This window comes from Vicugna pacos, chromosome 5, assembly GCF_048564905.1.
Source record: "Vicugna pacos chromosome 5, VicPac4, whole genome shotgun sequence".
Lineage (NCBI taxonomy): Eukaryota > Metazoa > Chordata > Mammalia > Artiodactyla > Camelidae > Vicugna > Vicugna pacos.
Window position 1 is genome coordinate 92,568,325 of NC_132991.1, and position 14,536 is coordinate 92,582,860.

The 14,536-nt window shown below is 52.6% G+C and overlaps 1 protein-coding gene across 5 annotated transcripts in view; it reads left to right on the forward strand.

The window, feature by feature from the left end:
• Positions 1 to 14,536, forward strand: part of AGAP1 (ArfGAP with GTPase domain, ankyrin repeat and PH domain 1) — a 510,942-nt gene that overhangs the window by 378,843 nt on the left and 117,563 nt on the right. For 4 of the 5 annotated variants that reach the window (XM_072961884.1, XM_072961886.1, XM_072961882.1 and 1 more), the window contains one exon: positions 9,841 to 10,002. The exons of the other annotated variant lie outside the window; for it this stretch is intronic. In XM_072961884.1, the coding sequence (XP_072817985.1) occupies positions 9,841 to 10,002 (162 nt within the window). The remainder of the gene's footprint in view (positions 1 to 9,840; positions 10,003 to 14,536) is intronic. 5 annotated transcript variants of the gene reach the window in all.

Below are 14,536 nucleotides of genomic sequence, written 5' to 3' on the forward strand. Positions count from 1 at the left end.
AGCCTTCGAGGGTCAGCTCTGTCTTGAAGGAAAGGTGCTGCCATTTACTTGCTCCCACAGTGACTTCATCTCGAGTTTTTGGAAGGTTTTAGCCCTCGAGCGATCCCCCTCGCCCCCCACCCGGCACTGACAAATAGCCCTGTCTTTCATCACTTTGAATTCTTTTCATACCAAAAAATAAAAAGGAAGATTTTGAGTAATACGTTGTTCCTAATCCTGCCAAATGAGTAAGTCAGGGTATACGTGAAGGTGAGAAGCGGGGACTAATATGCAAACATGGTCCTTTTCTTCGTTTCTTTTTTTTTTTATCCATAGAGACTCAGGCTGCTTCTGAACATGCATTTTAAAGTATCTTTCATCCACACGTCAGAAATTAATAGTCAGCCTGCCCTCGGGACTCTTAGTAACTCCTCCAGGTAGTGCGGGTGGCTCCCGGCAGCAAATCCACGGTGTCCCCTCTCCAAATCAAGCCCCTTAAGGAAGAGGGGTGGGCGGCGTCCCTCCAGAGGTCCACAGCTCCCTGAAACAGAGTCCAGAGTCGGGACCAGGGGCGCGCGGCGGCGGTGGCAACGGCAGCAGGTGTTGCAGTCGTAACGGCAGCAGGGATGCCCGGCCTCTTCGCGGCGCGGCGCAGAGGGACGCCTCCCCCCCGCGCACCTTTGGAGACACTTGGGAGCAGCAAGGCCACGGGAATCACTGGCACGCAGCCTGGTCAATTTGAATATCAGCCGGGGTATCAGAAACCGCTCCTCACACCTGGCACTGGCGGCGATCACCGGGGCAAGTTCCTTGCATCAGCTCATCAAAAATGGCCCAGCTAATGATCGGCTGGGCAGATAATCGGAGGAGAGTTAATTGTAAGGTTCGATGTGGCATCTTGTCAGCAGAGATAAGTTGTCACGTTTTCCACTTGAGCTGAAACTAAATGATTGTAAAATAAGTTATGAGTGTCCTTGGGCCTGTCTGCCGGAATGATGGCTAAGAATACATTCCTGGCCCATCAGTCTCAAGCAGGCTGCTTGATATTTATGCGAACGGAATGTTATTTTATTCCCCCTCTAGTCATGCTTGTCAGCTCCCCGACTGAAAAGTGAAACTGCCTCCTGGGCTCATACTTCACGTGCCGCAGCTCAGAGAGGCTGCAGATTGTTAGCATTATGGCTCATATTATCTGTTTTTTGGGGTGTTCGTTGAACATTGATGCCCGATTGGGAAGAACTAATGGCTGGCACTGAGTGTGCAGGATGGCAGAGGACCGGCCCCTCCCGGCTCAGCGCCGCGTCCGCGGGACTCCAGCCCCTCCCTGGAAGCCCGTTTAGCGGTGGCGTAATGGGCGCTGGCCTTTGTAATTCAGCACACCTCTCTTCTCTCCTTGTCCCCCCTCCCGTATGTAAGGCTGTCGGTGGTGCCATCAGTCCCGATGCCCAGGAACTAATGCAAAACGGGATGCGTTGCCTGTGCTCAGGCAGGAGGAGCCGACCGCGTTCCGGGGCCGCGGCTGGGCTCGGTTTCCGTGTCTGGGGCTGGGCCGGTGGGGCTGCTCCAGTTGGCAGGGTACCTTGTTGGGCGAGAGGAGTCATCGGAAATGGAAAAGCACAGCGCGCAAGCCTAGTGGATTTTGATTGTTCATATTTTAAATCAGGGGAATGTTAAACCACGCGTCCTGAGAGAAGTTCTCAATCCCAAGATCTGGAAGCCTGGCGTTGACACACCGGCACCCGGGCCCCGGTTAACAGGAGACTGGGGCTTCCTCAGCCTGACCGCCAGCCTCAAGAACCATCGGGGATTGAGGGGATGAGGGGGGCGTGCCTCTCTTCTGCCAGGCCTCTCTGACCACAGCCCTGCCTCCTTGGCCTCTCTTGTATTTCATTACCCCAACCGCTGCCTCTGGGCTGCGGCTGTGGGTCCCTCGCGTAGTTGGCGGTCCTGCTGCAGCAGCCAGGCCGTCTCACAGACGGGCCACCCGGTCCTGGCACACAGCCTTCTCTTGCTGGCGGGGTACTCCGTCCGTTGGCAGCCGGCAGTCCATGCCCAGCCGTGCACCCCTGAGCTATGCCTGCCCCCACTGAGCCCACTCCGGAGCGTCTGGTTTCTCCGGGTACTTGTGTGCTTGCCCACCTGCCAACCTCTAAGTGGTTACTTGTCCTTCCTCCAGGCCTGGACCCCAGCGTTGGAGCACTGACAGGGGTGGGGAGAGGAGAGTGGGGAGTGACGGGAGCGCCGCCCGCGCCTGCAAGATGGCTGGAACGCCTCTAAGTTGGGCAGGCCTCTAGCGACGGTCCTCTGGGTGGGGGCCTCAGCCTGCGCGTGCTGCCTGGATTCCAGGTGCTGGCGCGCGTCGTGAGCTCCGCTTGCGCTCCTCCTTGTCCGAGGGGGAGTTGGTGAGGCCGACACATGCGGGTCCTGCTTCCTGTTTTTGTGACTATGACTTCTGTTTTCATGACTAGATGACAACCCTGTGTCATCCTGAAAGCTCCCCTGCCCCCCTCCCTCCAGGGGCCAGGCCAGAGCCCACAGTCTCCTGTTGTCTTTCCCCTGCCGACCCTGCTTGGGGCCTGACTCGTGGTGCCTTTGTCCCTGCCCCTCTCCGTGAGCCCTGGTGGCCCAGGCCGCGGTCCCAGAATCCCATTCCTTTTCCTCAGGGGAGGCCACGGGCTGGCCTGCGGCGCTCATCCCGGTGACAGGGCGTGCGGACGGCCCTCCGCTCACCCCTCTGCACGTAGCTGGCACTTCTGCTCACACGGGTTTGCATCCGTGCAGTCGATGCACTTGCAGGAGCTGTGATTCCCCCTTCATCCTCTGATCGAGTAGCACGGCCCAGAACAGCAGTCTCTCGTGAAGGCATCAAGCAGGTCATCAGATGGGCATCCTCTTCGTCATCAGAAGTCAACTTCGCGGGGACAGGGGTTTCACCCTCTGTTCTCTGTTGTGACCGCAGAGCACTCACAGCGCTGGCCTGGTCAGTGGGAGGGTCTGTTAGGGGAGGTGCTTTCGCAGCATAGGCTTTATTCAAGGTCTTGGCTGCTCACCTAAAAATAGCATTAATGTATCGCATTCCTTACACAAAACCCTCCCTTGACCCCATCCCACCCCTGCCCCCTGCTTCAGGGTCAGAATGCAGATGAGGCTACATTATGCTAATGATGCTAATTAGCATGGTTTTTAGACTCCTGGAAACTTAACACATCTGCGGTTTGACACAGAAGCATGCTTGTGGTTAAGCTTTAAAGCTAAGTTGCAGGGGGCAGGGGTAGAGCTCAATCGTAGAGCACGTGCTTGGCCTGCGCAAGGTCCTGGGTTCAATCCCCAGTACCTCCATGAAAAAACAAAACAAAACCAAGTTGCAAAGTTGATAGCACTTCTCTGTTATACACCAAAAGCAGCGCCATCCACCTGTGTAAGCGCTTCTCCAAGAGAGGTCAACCCTTTATGAAACTTTATTCCACACATATGCCTGGAACTCCCCTCCCCATCCCCAAAACGTCTCCAGCTCCTGGTGAAGAGGTTGAACCACGTCCCAGCCTTCAGAAGGCTGTGCTGTCACAGGGAGGTGTCCAGTTAGCAAGGACACAAACGCACGGGTGACGCTGTGTCTCCACGTGGGGAGGGCCACCTCGGCCTCTCTCAGGGCACCCTCCTTTGGATTCTAGAACCCACAGCATCCTGGTTTCCCTCCTGCCTGGCTAGCGTGAGGCCTCACCGCGGCTTCCCAGCCGAGAAGGGAGCCATGGGCTGCGTGGGGCAGCGCTGAGGCTGGTGCAGCCCTGCAGGGACCTGACGCCTGTGGGGCTGCGGGGGCTGCTGGGGCGTGGGGCACGTCAGGGGCTAGGGGTCAGATGTGGGCAGGGGACCGGGCACCCGCAGCCAGGAGGAAGGCAGCTTTCGGGGAGCTTAGCTTTTAAGAGGAGCGGAAATCAGATGGCAGCTGTGTGAGGGCGTGGGGGCCAGGGAGGGCTCTGTTCAGGACGGGGGATAACGCGGCAGGGCGACACATTTAACGCAGTCAAGGGGAGGGTCTGAGCCACTGGGTGGAACCGTTCACAGCGGGAAGGGCGGCCTTGGCGGGGGCCGGGCGCGGGAGGAGACCAGGGACAGGAGGGTGGGGTGTCCTCTTCTTATCGCTTCTTTTACTGTTTTTTTATCTTAAGTGAAATGAAAATCGGGGTCCTTCTGGGGGACGGGGTGACATGCAGGGTGTTTGGGGCCAGAGAGGAGGGGGTGAGAGCGCCTCTTGGAGGCTGAGGAACGGGTTTCTTCCCCGAATGCAGTGGGTGGAAGCACAGGCCAGGGGTCGGCCCCCACCCCACGCCCGCCCCCAGCCTCAGGGTCGTCAATGCAGAGGAGGCTGCTCTTCTCCCGCCCTGGCCAGGGTGGGAGTGATCGATCACGCAGGATCTGCGCTGGGGTTTCTGTCAGGAAAGGTGGCGGGAGGGGGCATTGAGGGTGGAATCTCTGGGAGCAGCGCGTGTGATGTCGTGCCCCGTGAGGTAGGGAAAGAAACAGGACCTGCTGCGATGAAGACTGACGGGGTCGGTGGACGAGACCTGAGCGAGGGTCCTGGTGTAAGTGAGCTGGGAGCCTGGGCGCTGGGGCGGAAATAGATCCCAGAGGGGCCAGTTCCTGCCCGTGGCGGTGCTGAGGCCGAGGGGAGGGGAGGCCCCCGAGGCCAGGATGCTGGAGAGAGAGCGTCCAGGAAGAGCCAGAGGTCATCACAGGTGTGGGCAGGTGAGCCGCTGCTGAGTCAGCGGGTGAAGGGGCGGAACTTGGGGGTCTTGGGGAGTGAGCGGGGTCTTCGAGAGTGTGAGCTTCAAAGGGGCTGGACTTGGGCGAGAAGGAGTGGTCTGCAGGCAGCAACTGCGGGCAGGGAGGACGCCCAGCCCGCCCGCGTGCTTTGTGGTGGGGGTGGAGACGTGTCCCCAGGAGAGAGCCAGGCTCGTTCCAGGTAAAGTGACCTTCTGGGAAGGTCACTGGTGTGAGGGACTTGCACGAACAGATCGTATTCTGGAGGAGGAGTTTGAAAGGTTGAAGAATTGAAGAGCCATTCGATTCCGCGTGCTTCTTGCTGTTGACACTTTAGGCAGAGGGTTCCTGTGGTGGGGCCTTCCTGCATGTTACAGGGTATTTTTCGGTGTCTCAGGCTTCTGTCCACTCCGTACCTGTAGCACCTCCACCCTGCTTGGTCTGATGCCCAAAAATGCCTCCAGACATTGCCAGGTGTCACTGGGCAGGGGTTCCCAGTTGTGAGTGGAAATTAGTGGAAATACAGAACCACATGGGGAAAGACCCACTGGTGTTGAAGGATGCCCCCCAAAAAAGAAGGCTGTAAAGGATGTTAATGAGGTTGGCTCTGATGGTCCCCTAGAGAAAGGCGGGTTGGTCATCACTTCCAAGTATTTCCTTCTCGAGATTGGCACTTAACTACTTTCAAGTGAGGCTGGAATTTCTTCATGAATTACATATATTCCAGGATACTCAGAAACCTTGGAAATGAGATTGCTATGTCCTGCCAATTACTTTGGGGCAAGTTTTCTGCAGCTGGAAGGGAGTGAGATGTGTAGAAATAGGCACCTGTCATTTTGGCTTGCAGAATGGTGAATTCTGAGCCATGAGCCAGTGACTTTAAGGTCCAGCCCAGGTAGGATTCTGAATTAGATCAATAAATAAGTGCTTTGTGTACACATAGAATATAGGAAACAGTGGTTTCATTGAGCAGAGGTAATTCATTTAAGGAGAAAAAGTATTAAAATGTATTTCCCTTTATTGGTTTTAAACTGTCAAAAATATCTGTAAGTTGCGTACCCATCTAGCCTTCAACAAAGCATTTGACCAGGTCATTCTGTGGTTTCTTTATGGGCAGGTTCAAAGGTATCTGAGCTGGATGCACAGACAATATGGTGTATCTAAGGCTTACTCAGTGATCACTCTCAAAAGCTTCCAGGCGTGGATTGGTGAGTGAAGATTCAGGGCTCTATCTTGACCTCACCTTGTTTAATATCTTTTCCATTGATTTGGATGAATATACAAAGTTGTGGGCTCAGAATAGCCAAGAAGAGCTAAGACAGTTGTGAAGAATAACAAAGCGTGGGAACTTGCTGTGCTGTATCGTTCAGGACCGTGTGCCGTTAACACACAGAGAGATGAAAGATGATTAGAGAAGAGCAGAGAACCCAGAAATAGAGCCACCACACGTGAGTGGGAGCCTGCTATGCCTGTGTAGCTTCTGCGTATATTCTGAGTATCTTACAAAGCGACACTGGTACCCAGCCTAGAGAACCGCTGGAGAATGGAAGGGATCCAGGTGCCGATGCTACACTGCTGCATCCTCCGTGTGCTCAGCACTGTATGGCTCTGAATGGAGAGGGCAGGGAATGAGCACCTTTAGCTGCCTGGGGAACAGACATGCCAGTTACATCCAGATAACTGACAGCCAAGTGCAGGAAGCCCCAACTCTAGGATCTGTAGGGTTCAGAGATGAGGAATGTCAGTTTGGGAGGGAACATTACAGCGGTAGAATGACGTAAGGGTTAAAACGCATAGTTGGGGATGAACATTGTGCATTGAATTGAGGGGACAACTGAGGGACAGAGTGAAATAATAAAATACCAACCCGTGGGAATGAAAACTGGTGCAGCCACTGTGGAGAACAGGATAGAGCCTCCTTAAAAACTGAAAATAGAGTTGCCCTGTGATCCAGCAGTCCCACTCCTGGGCGTATACCCAGAAAAGACAAAAACTCTAATTTGAAAAGGTGCATGCACCCCGCCACCATGTTCACAGCAGTGCTGTTTACAACAGCCAAGACGTGTAAGCAGCCTCAGTGTCTTTTATCATTGACACATGACTGGATGAAGAAGAAATCCAGTGTTTTACACACACACACACACACACACACATGCAAACACAGTGGAATACTACTCAGCCATAAAAATGAAACCATGCCATTTGCAGCAACATGGATGGACCTAGAGATGATCACACTAAGTGAAGTAAGCCAGACAGGGAAAGACAAATATATGATATCACTTATATGTGGAGTCTTAACAAATGATAAAAATGAACTTATTTGCAGAACAGAAATAGACTCACAGACATAGGAAACTTGTGGTTACCAAAGGGAAAAGAGATGGGCCAGGGATAAATCAGGAATTTACAGGATTAACATATACACACTACTGTATATAAAAGAGGTAAACAACAGGGACCTACTACATAGCACAGGGGACTGTATTCCATATCTTGTAACAACCTATAATGGAAAAGAATTTGGAAAGGAACACACACACACATATATATATATATATTTATATATATATAAACTGAATCTCTTTGCTGTATACCTAAAACATTGTAAAAACAATGATGCTTCAATTTTAAAAAATTGAACAAACTGAAAAATAAGATAAAACCCCAGCCCTGCTGCAGCAGAGGCTGCTGTCCTGCCTGCAGGTCCCGTCTGCCTCTGTGACTAGAGGGAGCTGCAGTCATTAGTCATTGTGATGGTGGTTTCCCCGTGACCTGTCACCATGGCTGGCATAGGCTGAGCTCTTGACATTAAGAATCAGAGAGGATGGGGTCTGAGGGTGACAACTTTTGAAACATGGGCAGAAAATATTTGAAATGTACAAAGTATTCATTGTAAGGTTTGAACGTTGACTCACATGTAAAAGGTTTGCTTTTTTGTTGTTGTTTTTATGTGGGGGAGGTAATTAGGTTTATTTGTTTATTTACACTTGGAGGAGGTACTGTGGATTGAGCCCAGGACCTTGTGCATGCTAAGCACGTGCTCTGCCAGTTGAGCTATACCCTCCCAATTAAAAGGGTTGCTTTAGGATCAGCAAATGAGCCTGGACCCCTTAACAACATCCCGCAGCTCTTGAGCCCCCTGAAAGAGGGCACACTTAGTAACTAGAGTAGCCTTTTTTTTTTCAGGTATGTCTACAGCTTTTGTCTGATATTCAGTGGGACCTAGTATTTTTAAAAGACGTGTAAGAATTCATATTATAAAAGACTGGGACGGCTTCGAAGGTGAAAAGCTAGCCGGAGAGAGCCCTTCTGCACTTAGCCGTGCCCCCATCCAGGCCTGGGGGGGTAAGGCCCAGACTAAGGGTGAGTGTGGCTTCAGTGGGGAGCAGGCGGCCAGTTGGAGAGAGAACAGAAGAAATGACTACTTTATGGTTCCAGAGTCAACCTAGAGTCCCAGGCTCCTCAAGGCAGCTTCTCCCAGGAGGGGCTCCATCCTTTCCTCCACATGAATGGGAATGCGGAAGGAAGGCTGACCCTCCCACCGTGCAAAGATGGGCAAGGAGTCGCTGGTCTCAGGATAGCAGGGAGCTGCGTCCAAGGGCATTCTTGAAACCAGATGTGTATCTCAAAAGTGTTTTTTAAAAAACATTTTTCAATAAATGATAAAATGTTCTAGAACCTCACAAAATTAAAAGATTTTAAATTCAGTTTGACCTCAAGTCAATCTTTGTATTTGGAATCATGCCATCCTTCTTCTCAAGACCCTGCAGAGGCCCCCCCATTTCCCCCAGAGTAAAAGCTGGGGGTCCTGACAGTGACCAGCAAGCCCCCCGAGGCAGAGCCCTCCCCCTCTCCGATGCCCTTTCCTGTGAGTCTCCATCGTCACCTGTCCTGTCTGTCTCTAGAGCACCCCAGGCATGCTCTCCTGGTCGTAGGCCCATGTTCTGGCGATGTCCTTACCCCCCACGTGTTCACTTCTGCCTTTCCCATCTTCAGATATTGGCTAACATGTCACCTTCTCGGTGAGACCCGCCCTGTCCACCCTGTTTACAGTGGCCACCCCACCCCACCCCTCCATCCAATCCTTTCCCCTCGCACAGCAAGCACCCACCACCTTGCGATGAGCTCTGGGTGGTGGCCCCCCCTACCGTGTCAGTGCCGCTCAGACAGGAGCCGTCACCTGTGTTTCTCAGTGATGGCTCCCAAGCAGCTAAAAAAGTGGCCGGCCCACAGCAGGTGCCCCAAAACACGCTCCTTCAGTGAGTGAAATATATTGCACAGAACTTGCTGTCTTTTGAGTTACAAAGATGCTGAATCACGAAATAAAGAATTCTTAGGCCTTCGGGGTGTTTGGATGGTGTTTCTCCGTCCCGTTCTTGGTGTGCGTTTTCACTCTGTTGAATTACACGTTCATTTCAGGTCTAACAGCATTTTGTTCTTCTCTCGGATAAAGTAAAAACAGGCGTGGTAAATGGAGAATTTCACTTGCAGTGAATTACCACATTTGTGCATGTGTATCGCATCTGTGAATCAAAAATTGGTAGGTCAGCCACGTGGGCCTCCAAACACTTCCGCTGGACACGGTGAGAGAGAGAGGTGGCATGCCGTTTCCCACGAGAATAAACTGCCGTGCGGTCGCACGTAATGTTGGGAGTAAAAGAAAGAATCGTCAATGCCTTTCCCGCGTGCGCACACACACACAGTCCCATTTAAGATGACACTTTCATGTGTGTTCCGAAGTGTCTTTTTTTCATTCCTAATATATGAAGGTAATTATGGGAAGAGAAAAATCAACCAGTAGAAGACGTGAGCTTCCCACTTCCCTTTTCCAGAACTCTGGTCATGCAAAGTAGAGAACTTTCAATTCTCCGTAGCATAAAGACGATGCAGGAATGAGAGCTGCTTTCGATTGGCTGGTGGCGCATTAGCGCAAGGGGTGCCGTGACCCGTTCACGCGGGGCGCCCTGGGCCTCCAGACCAGGTGTTGCTTGCGGGGCTTGGTAGGACCGTGGAGGCGCTCTGCGGGAGTGTTCTGGCGAAGTGCACTTTGTAAGTGTTAACCTTTGCGTTCTTTTGCCTTTTCCGGTCCGGTGGCAGACACGGGGCTGGGCGACTCCGTGTGCTCCAGCCCCAGCATCTCCAGCACCACCAGCCCCAAGCTCGACCCGCCCCCCTCCCCTCACGCCAACAGAAAGAAGCACCGGAGGAAGAAAAGCACCAGCAACTTCAAAGCCGACGGCCTCTCCGGCACCGCCGACGGTAAGGCCTCCCGGGGCTGCGGGCCGGAGTCCGCGTTTCTGAACGTTACGTTCTGTTCTTCTAATTTGTGAAATCTGTCCCCTCAGAGCCAGCAGCGCACCATCACGCAGGCTCCTGTTTACAAGGTGGGGCTCCAGGACCCTGCCGCTCACTGGTTCACCCACGTTGGCTGGCCTACGTCCTGGCAGATGTTGCCTGGTCGTTGGGGACACGGGTGTCCCCCTCGTGTGCCTGGTTGAGTCGTTTGGTCTGGCCCGACCTCGGCACCCGGGCGAACAGTGTCTGCTGCAGCCGCGCTGTGCTGTGTCGTGACGCTCCAGTGGGGACCGCGGCCTCCTAATGCCGGAGTCTGCCCCGAGAGCGGCTAGTCTGAATCCCAGTGGGACAGCTGCTCCGACCCTGGCTTGCAGCAACGTGGGAGGATGAGCGCCCCCTCTGTCGGTGTCCGTCGGTCCTTCTGTTTTGTGAGGTTAGCATTCCCATTGGCACACGTAGTCTTGACTCTCCCTTGACTAGTAGAGTCCTCAGGTTTTACGCTCAGGGGTGGCCCAGCGTGATCCTTCTGAAGTGGCTCCTTCAGATGGACTTAAATTTTTTTTTATTCCATGGATGTGAGCTGAGATACACACTCAAGTATGCACACATACACATTATGGGAGGTGAAATGAATACAGTTGTGATAAACAACTTAAATACTTCGAAGGCAAATTAAAATTTCAGAACGTTGCTGTGTAACATGAATATGAATAGTTATCTGTGAGGCCAACAAGAGCGAGAGAATCTGGTTCCGACAAGGATTCCACATGTGCCAAACTGCCTTCGGCGCGTACATCTTTTTCTTTCTCTCTTTCTGCCACACATTTTCTGAGTACCTTGATTGTCTGACTGTTCAGAACTGCACGTTGCAGGGCTAAAGAAAGTACTTGTTCCCTCCCAACATCCAGAGACGAGCCCGTGCACCCGCAGTGTGTGCATTAGCAAGGAAGGGCCAGAGCTTGGGGCGTGTGCGCGGTGTCATCTGTGGTCCTCCTGGGAGTGGGTTGGTGGCATTTTCATTGATGGTGGGTGAGAAGACCGAGGGTCAGAGTGTCCAGCAGCTCCTAGGGGCTTTCCCAGGGGCAGGGAAGAGTCTGAAAGCCCTCTTCACCACGTTTCTTAACCATTTTGCCTCCCATAGCCTCTTGCTAACAAGTTTAGCCAATAAAAACCAATTTTCTCCTGTTAGAGAAAACAAGGGTGATTCTGTTAGAGTAGCAGTGGTGAAAAATAATGACTATGGACCAAAGCATCCTCCGGCACCACTGACCTTCCCATCGGAAAAGCAGGGGCCCCGGGTGCTCAGCACTGATGAGACTCCTTCAGACACCTTCAGCAAAAGGCACCTGGCCACTCAGCAGTGGCCGCACCCCGCCAGCCAGAGGACGGGGTGAGATCAGGAAGGAGGCTGGCCGTGCACCAGGGCGGGGACCATACGCCCCACGTGTCCAGGGGAAGAGTACACTTTGCTTAGGGGAGGGTCTCATGCCCATTTCCCAGATAAACTTCTTAGAATGTTTGTCCTGTGTTTCCAACCAGTGACTTCTTTCAAAGGCACCGCTTGGTAGAAACTGATTATCAGGTCCCCCGATTATAACTACATTACACACATTTTATGCCTGTTAATTATCCCACCCACCTACTGACAGAGTGGAAACTGCGTGAATAAGATGCAGCCTGGAAGTAAATCAGTAGTGGTTGCATCCTTAATTGGGCTGTCGGCTCACGTCAGCGTCCCAGCCCTCCAGTGAGTTTGAAGGAAGCGTGAGCAGTGACTGTGAGCTTCCTGGACGCCTGCGATGTCTCCAGTCCGCTTCCTGAGCTACTGGGGTTGTGCCTTGTGAGCCAAGCAACAGCCCAGGACAAGGCTGGGTCAGGTCCTCAACCCCGCAGCACCCGTGGGCCCGGTCATTTAAGGGCCTTTCTGCCAGGGCAGTGACGCAGACGCAGACTCCCAGCACCAGAGAAGCCCCCAAAGTACAAACCACAAGAGCATCTCCCATGAGTGATGACCAGTAGGGTGACATGCTCAGAAGTTCAACACTGAGGGTTAGAGAAGACAGTGTCCCTCCCTTTGCAGGTAAGAGTATTGTCTCTGAAATGCCGTGGCCATGACATCTTTCCAGAAGGAAATAAAACAAGTTCTCTGTAAAAGAAAAGAAAATGTATCATTTGTCCCCAGAAGAGAGTTACCTACCAAACTCTACCTGAGTCATTCCTGTGAGACAGGCTCTATTCATTGTATCCAAAGCACACATTTTTTTTTTCACATCTAACATCTCTGAAGTCAGAATGCGTCCTGCAGTTGAGATCAGTGTAGGTTCAATAGTGTACAATGTTTTTTAATACTCTAAACGACTATTAATCAAAGAATATTGTGGAAACCATCAAAACTAAGCATTCTGTTCTTGAAATTAAAGCTAGTTGTATATTTTTAGAGGGTTGTTTAATTTTAATGATAAAAAAATTCCATTTCTCTTTCCTGCAAGGCACTATGACTTACCAGTGTATTCCCTTTAGCTTGGCCTCATTCTGAAAAGTTACAATCGCAGATACAAAAAGTTCTCTAGGTGAAATGAAGTCTGTAGAATAGTTGGATCGTGTGGTTTTTGACATACCCCCTTGGAACAGATGACTAGACTCAGATCTCTTTAGAGTATAAGAAAAACAAAATTCCACCGAAAGTCAGCTAATTCCATCGGGGAAAACATGGCGCCTCTGACTGGGTCACTGATGGGAGTCTCCAAGGGGGCTGTCTGCAGGGCCGCAGGCAGGGGTGGGTATGGTGTGGGACCCCAGGGGTGTAACAGGAGTGGCCAGCGAGGGAGGTGTCTGGGGAAGGCCTCCCGTCAGGAGCTGTGTCCTTCAACAGAGGGACGTGTGCAGCCCTGGTGACCCAGAGGGTGAGGGAGCCCAGGGGAGGCGTCTAACCTCACTCCTCCCTGTTCTGGTCCCTGCCGCCGCTTCCTTGACCAGCCCAGCCAGAAGCCAAAGAGTGTGGGAGCTGCTGACACTGCCAGCCAGCCGCCCAGGTCTGCGTCCAGGGCGGGCGGAGGGCAGGTGGCGGTGAGCCAGGGACAGCCGCGTGCTGCTCACGCCTCCCATGGAGCCTCTTACAGGCCCCCAAGCACGTCTGTCCATGACCTTCATCAGTGCAGCTAGGCCGGAAGCCTCTGTCCACCGTGGGCCCCCGAGGGCCTGGCCTGGGCCCCGCTGAGGGAGGGGTCCGAGCTCCCCGAATGCACTTCCTTGCTGGCCCCCAGCCAAGCCCGAAAATGGGGCCCCGCACAGTCGTCCTAGGCTGTCACCCAGGCGCGGAGGTTCTGGTGCCGGGCATTTCTTCCCTTGGTGGTGTGCGTTTTCAGGAAGGAAAGGCTAAACGTATATAATCAGCAGCATCTGTGCTGCGTCACAAGCCGGCAGTTCCCCGTGCAGGTGGCGGCCCCCGCGCACCCGGCGGAACCGGGGCCGTTCCTCCCGTGGCCTCCCCGCCGCCCTCGCGCTGTGGTGCTGACCGCTGGCTCTTCCCTGCAGGAGAAGGCTGGTCCTGCCAGGATGGCAGAAGAGGCTGTAACCTAATTAAGGAGAACAGTTGTTTTTCTCATATTGATAATTTAAAGTGAGTGGAGTGAGCCTAGTAAATTCTGGGAGCAGAAACTGTGACTGAAGAATCCCTTTGTAAATATTTTGAGCTCTGACTCGGCGACCTCGTTGGCTCACATATACGGTGACTAACAGAGGAGACGTTTGATGACCAGGCTGGTCGCTGGGTTCACATGTAACCAGTGTTTTCATGTAAAGAGTCCGACTTGTCGCGTGTTCCAGCGCTGTCCTTAGGTGAGTGTGGAGAACGTGTGAGGTTCCAGCTGGGGGGGAGCCGCCACTTCCTGACGGTGACATCATATGTCATTTAAAGCAGAGGCGCCTCAGAGAGGGGGTGTGTGCCTGGCTGTTGGCAGGGCCGAAATGGGAGGCGGGCCTTTGGGCGGGTGGGGTTCTGCTGTGCCCACCACGAGAGGGCCTTTCTCCAGCACACTCCGCGTCACTGGGCATCCGGCCCCCTGGCCACCTACCAGGAGGCTCCTCCAGGTTTAGATCTGTCCTTTGCATGTACACCGTCTCTAAAAATACGTGAGAGCTTTTCAGGTTCTGTGGCCCGTTTTTGTAACACTGTTGCAGCTTTGTGATATTTTTATCCAGGAGACTGTTTATTTAAAATGTCAGAAGTAAGACATTTCACCATTGAGTTTAACTTTGAAAGAAGCTTCTTAGAAACCAACATCCTCTACTATTAAAAATGTGAAGTTGGTATTAAGCTTTATTTTTTTAACTTTATTATTATTTTTTAAATGGAGGGACTGGGGATTGAACCCAAAACCTCATGCATGCTAAGCATGTGCTCTACCACTGAGCTGTTACCCTCCCCCAAACTCGGTTTTAAGCTTTAAAAAAAAAATAACTTCTTTATCCCAAATACTACTTGCATTCCTATTTAATA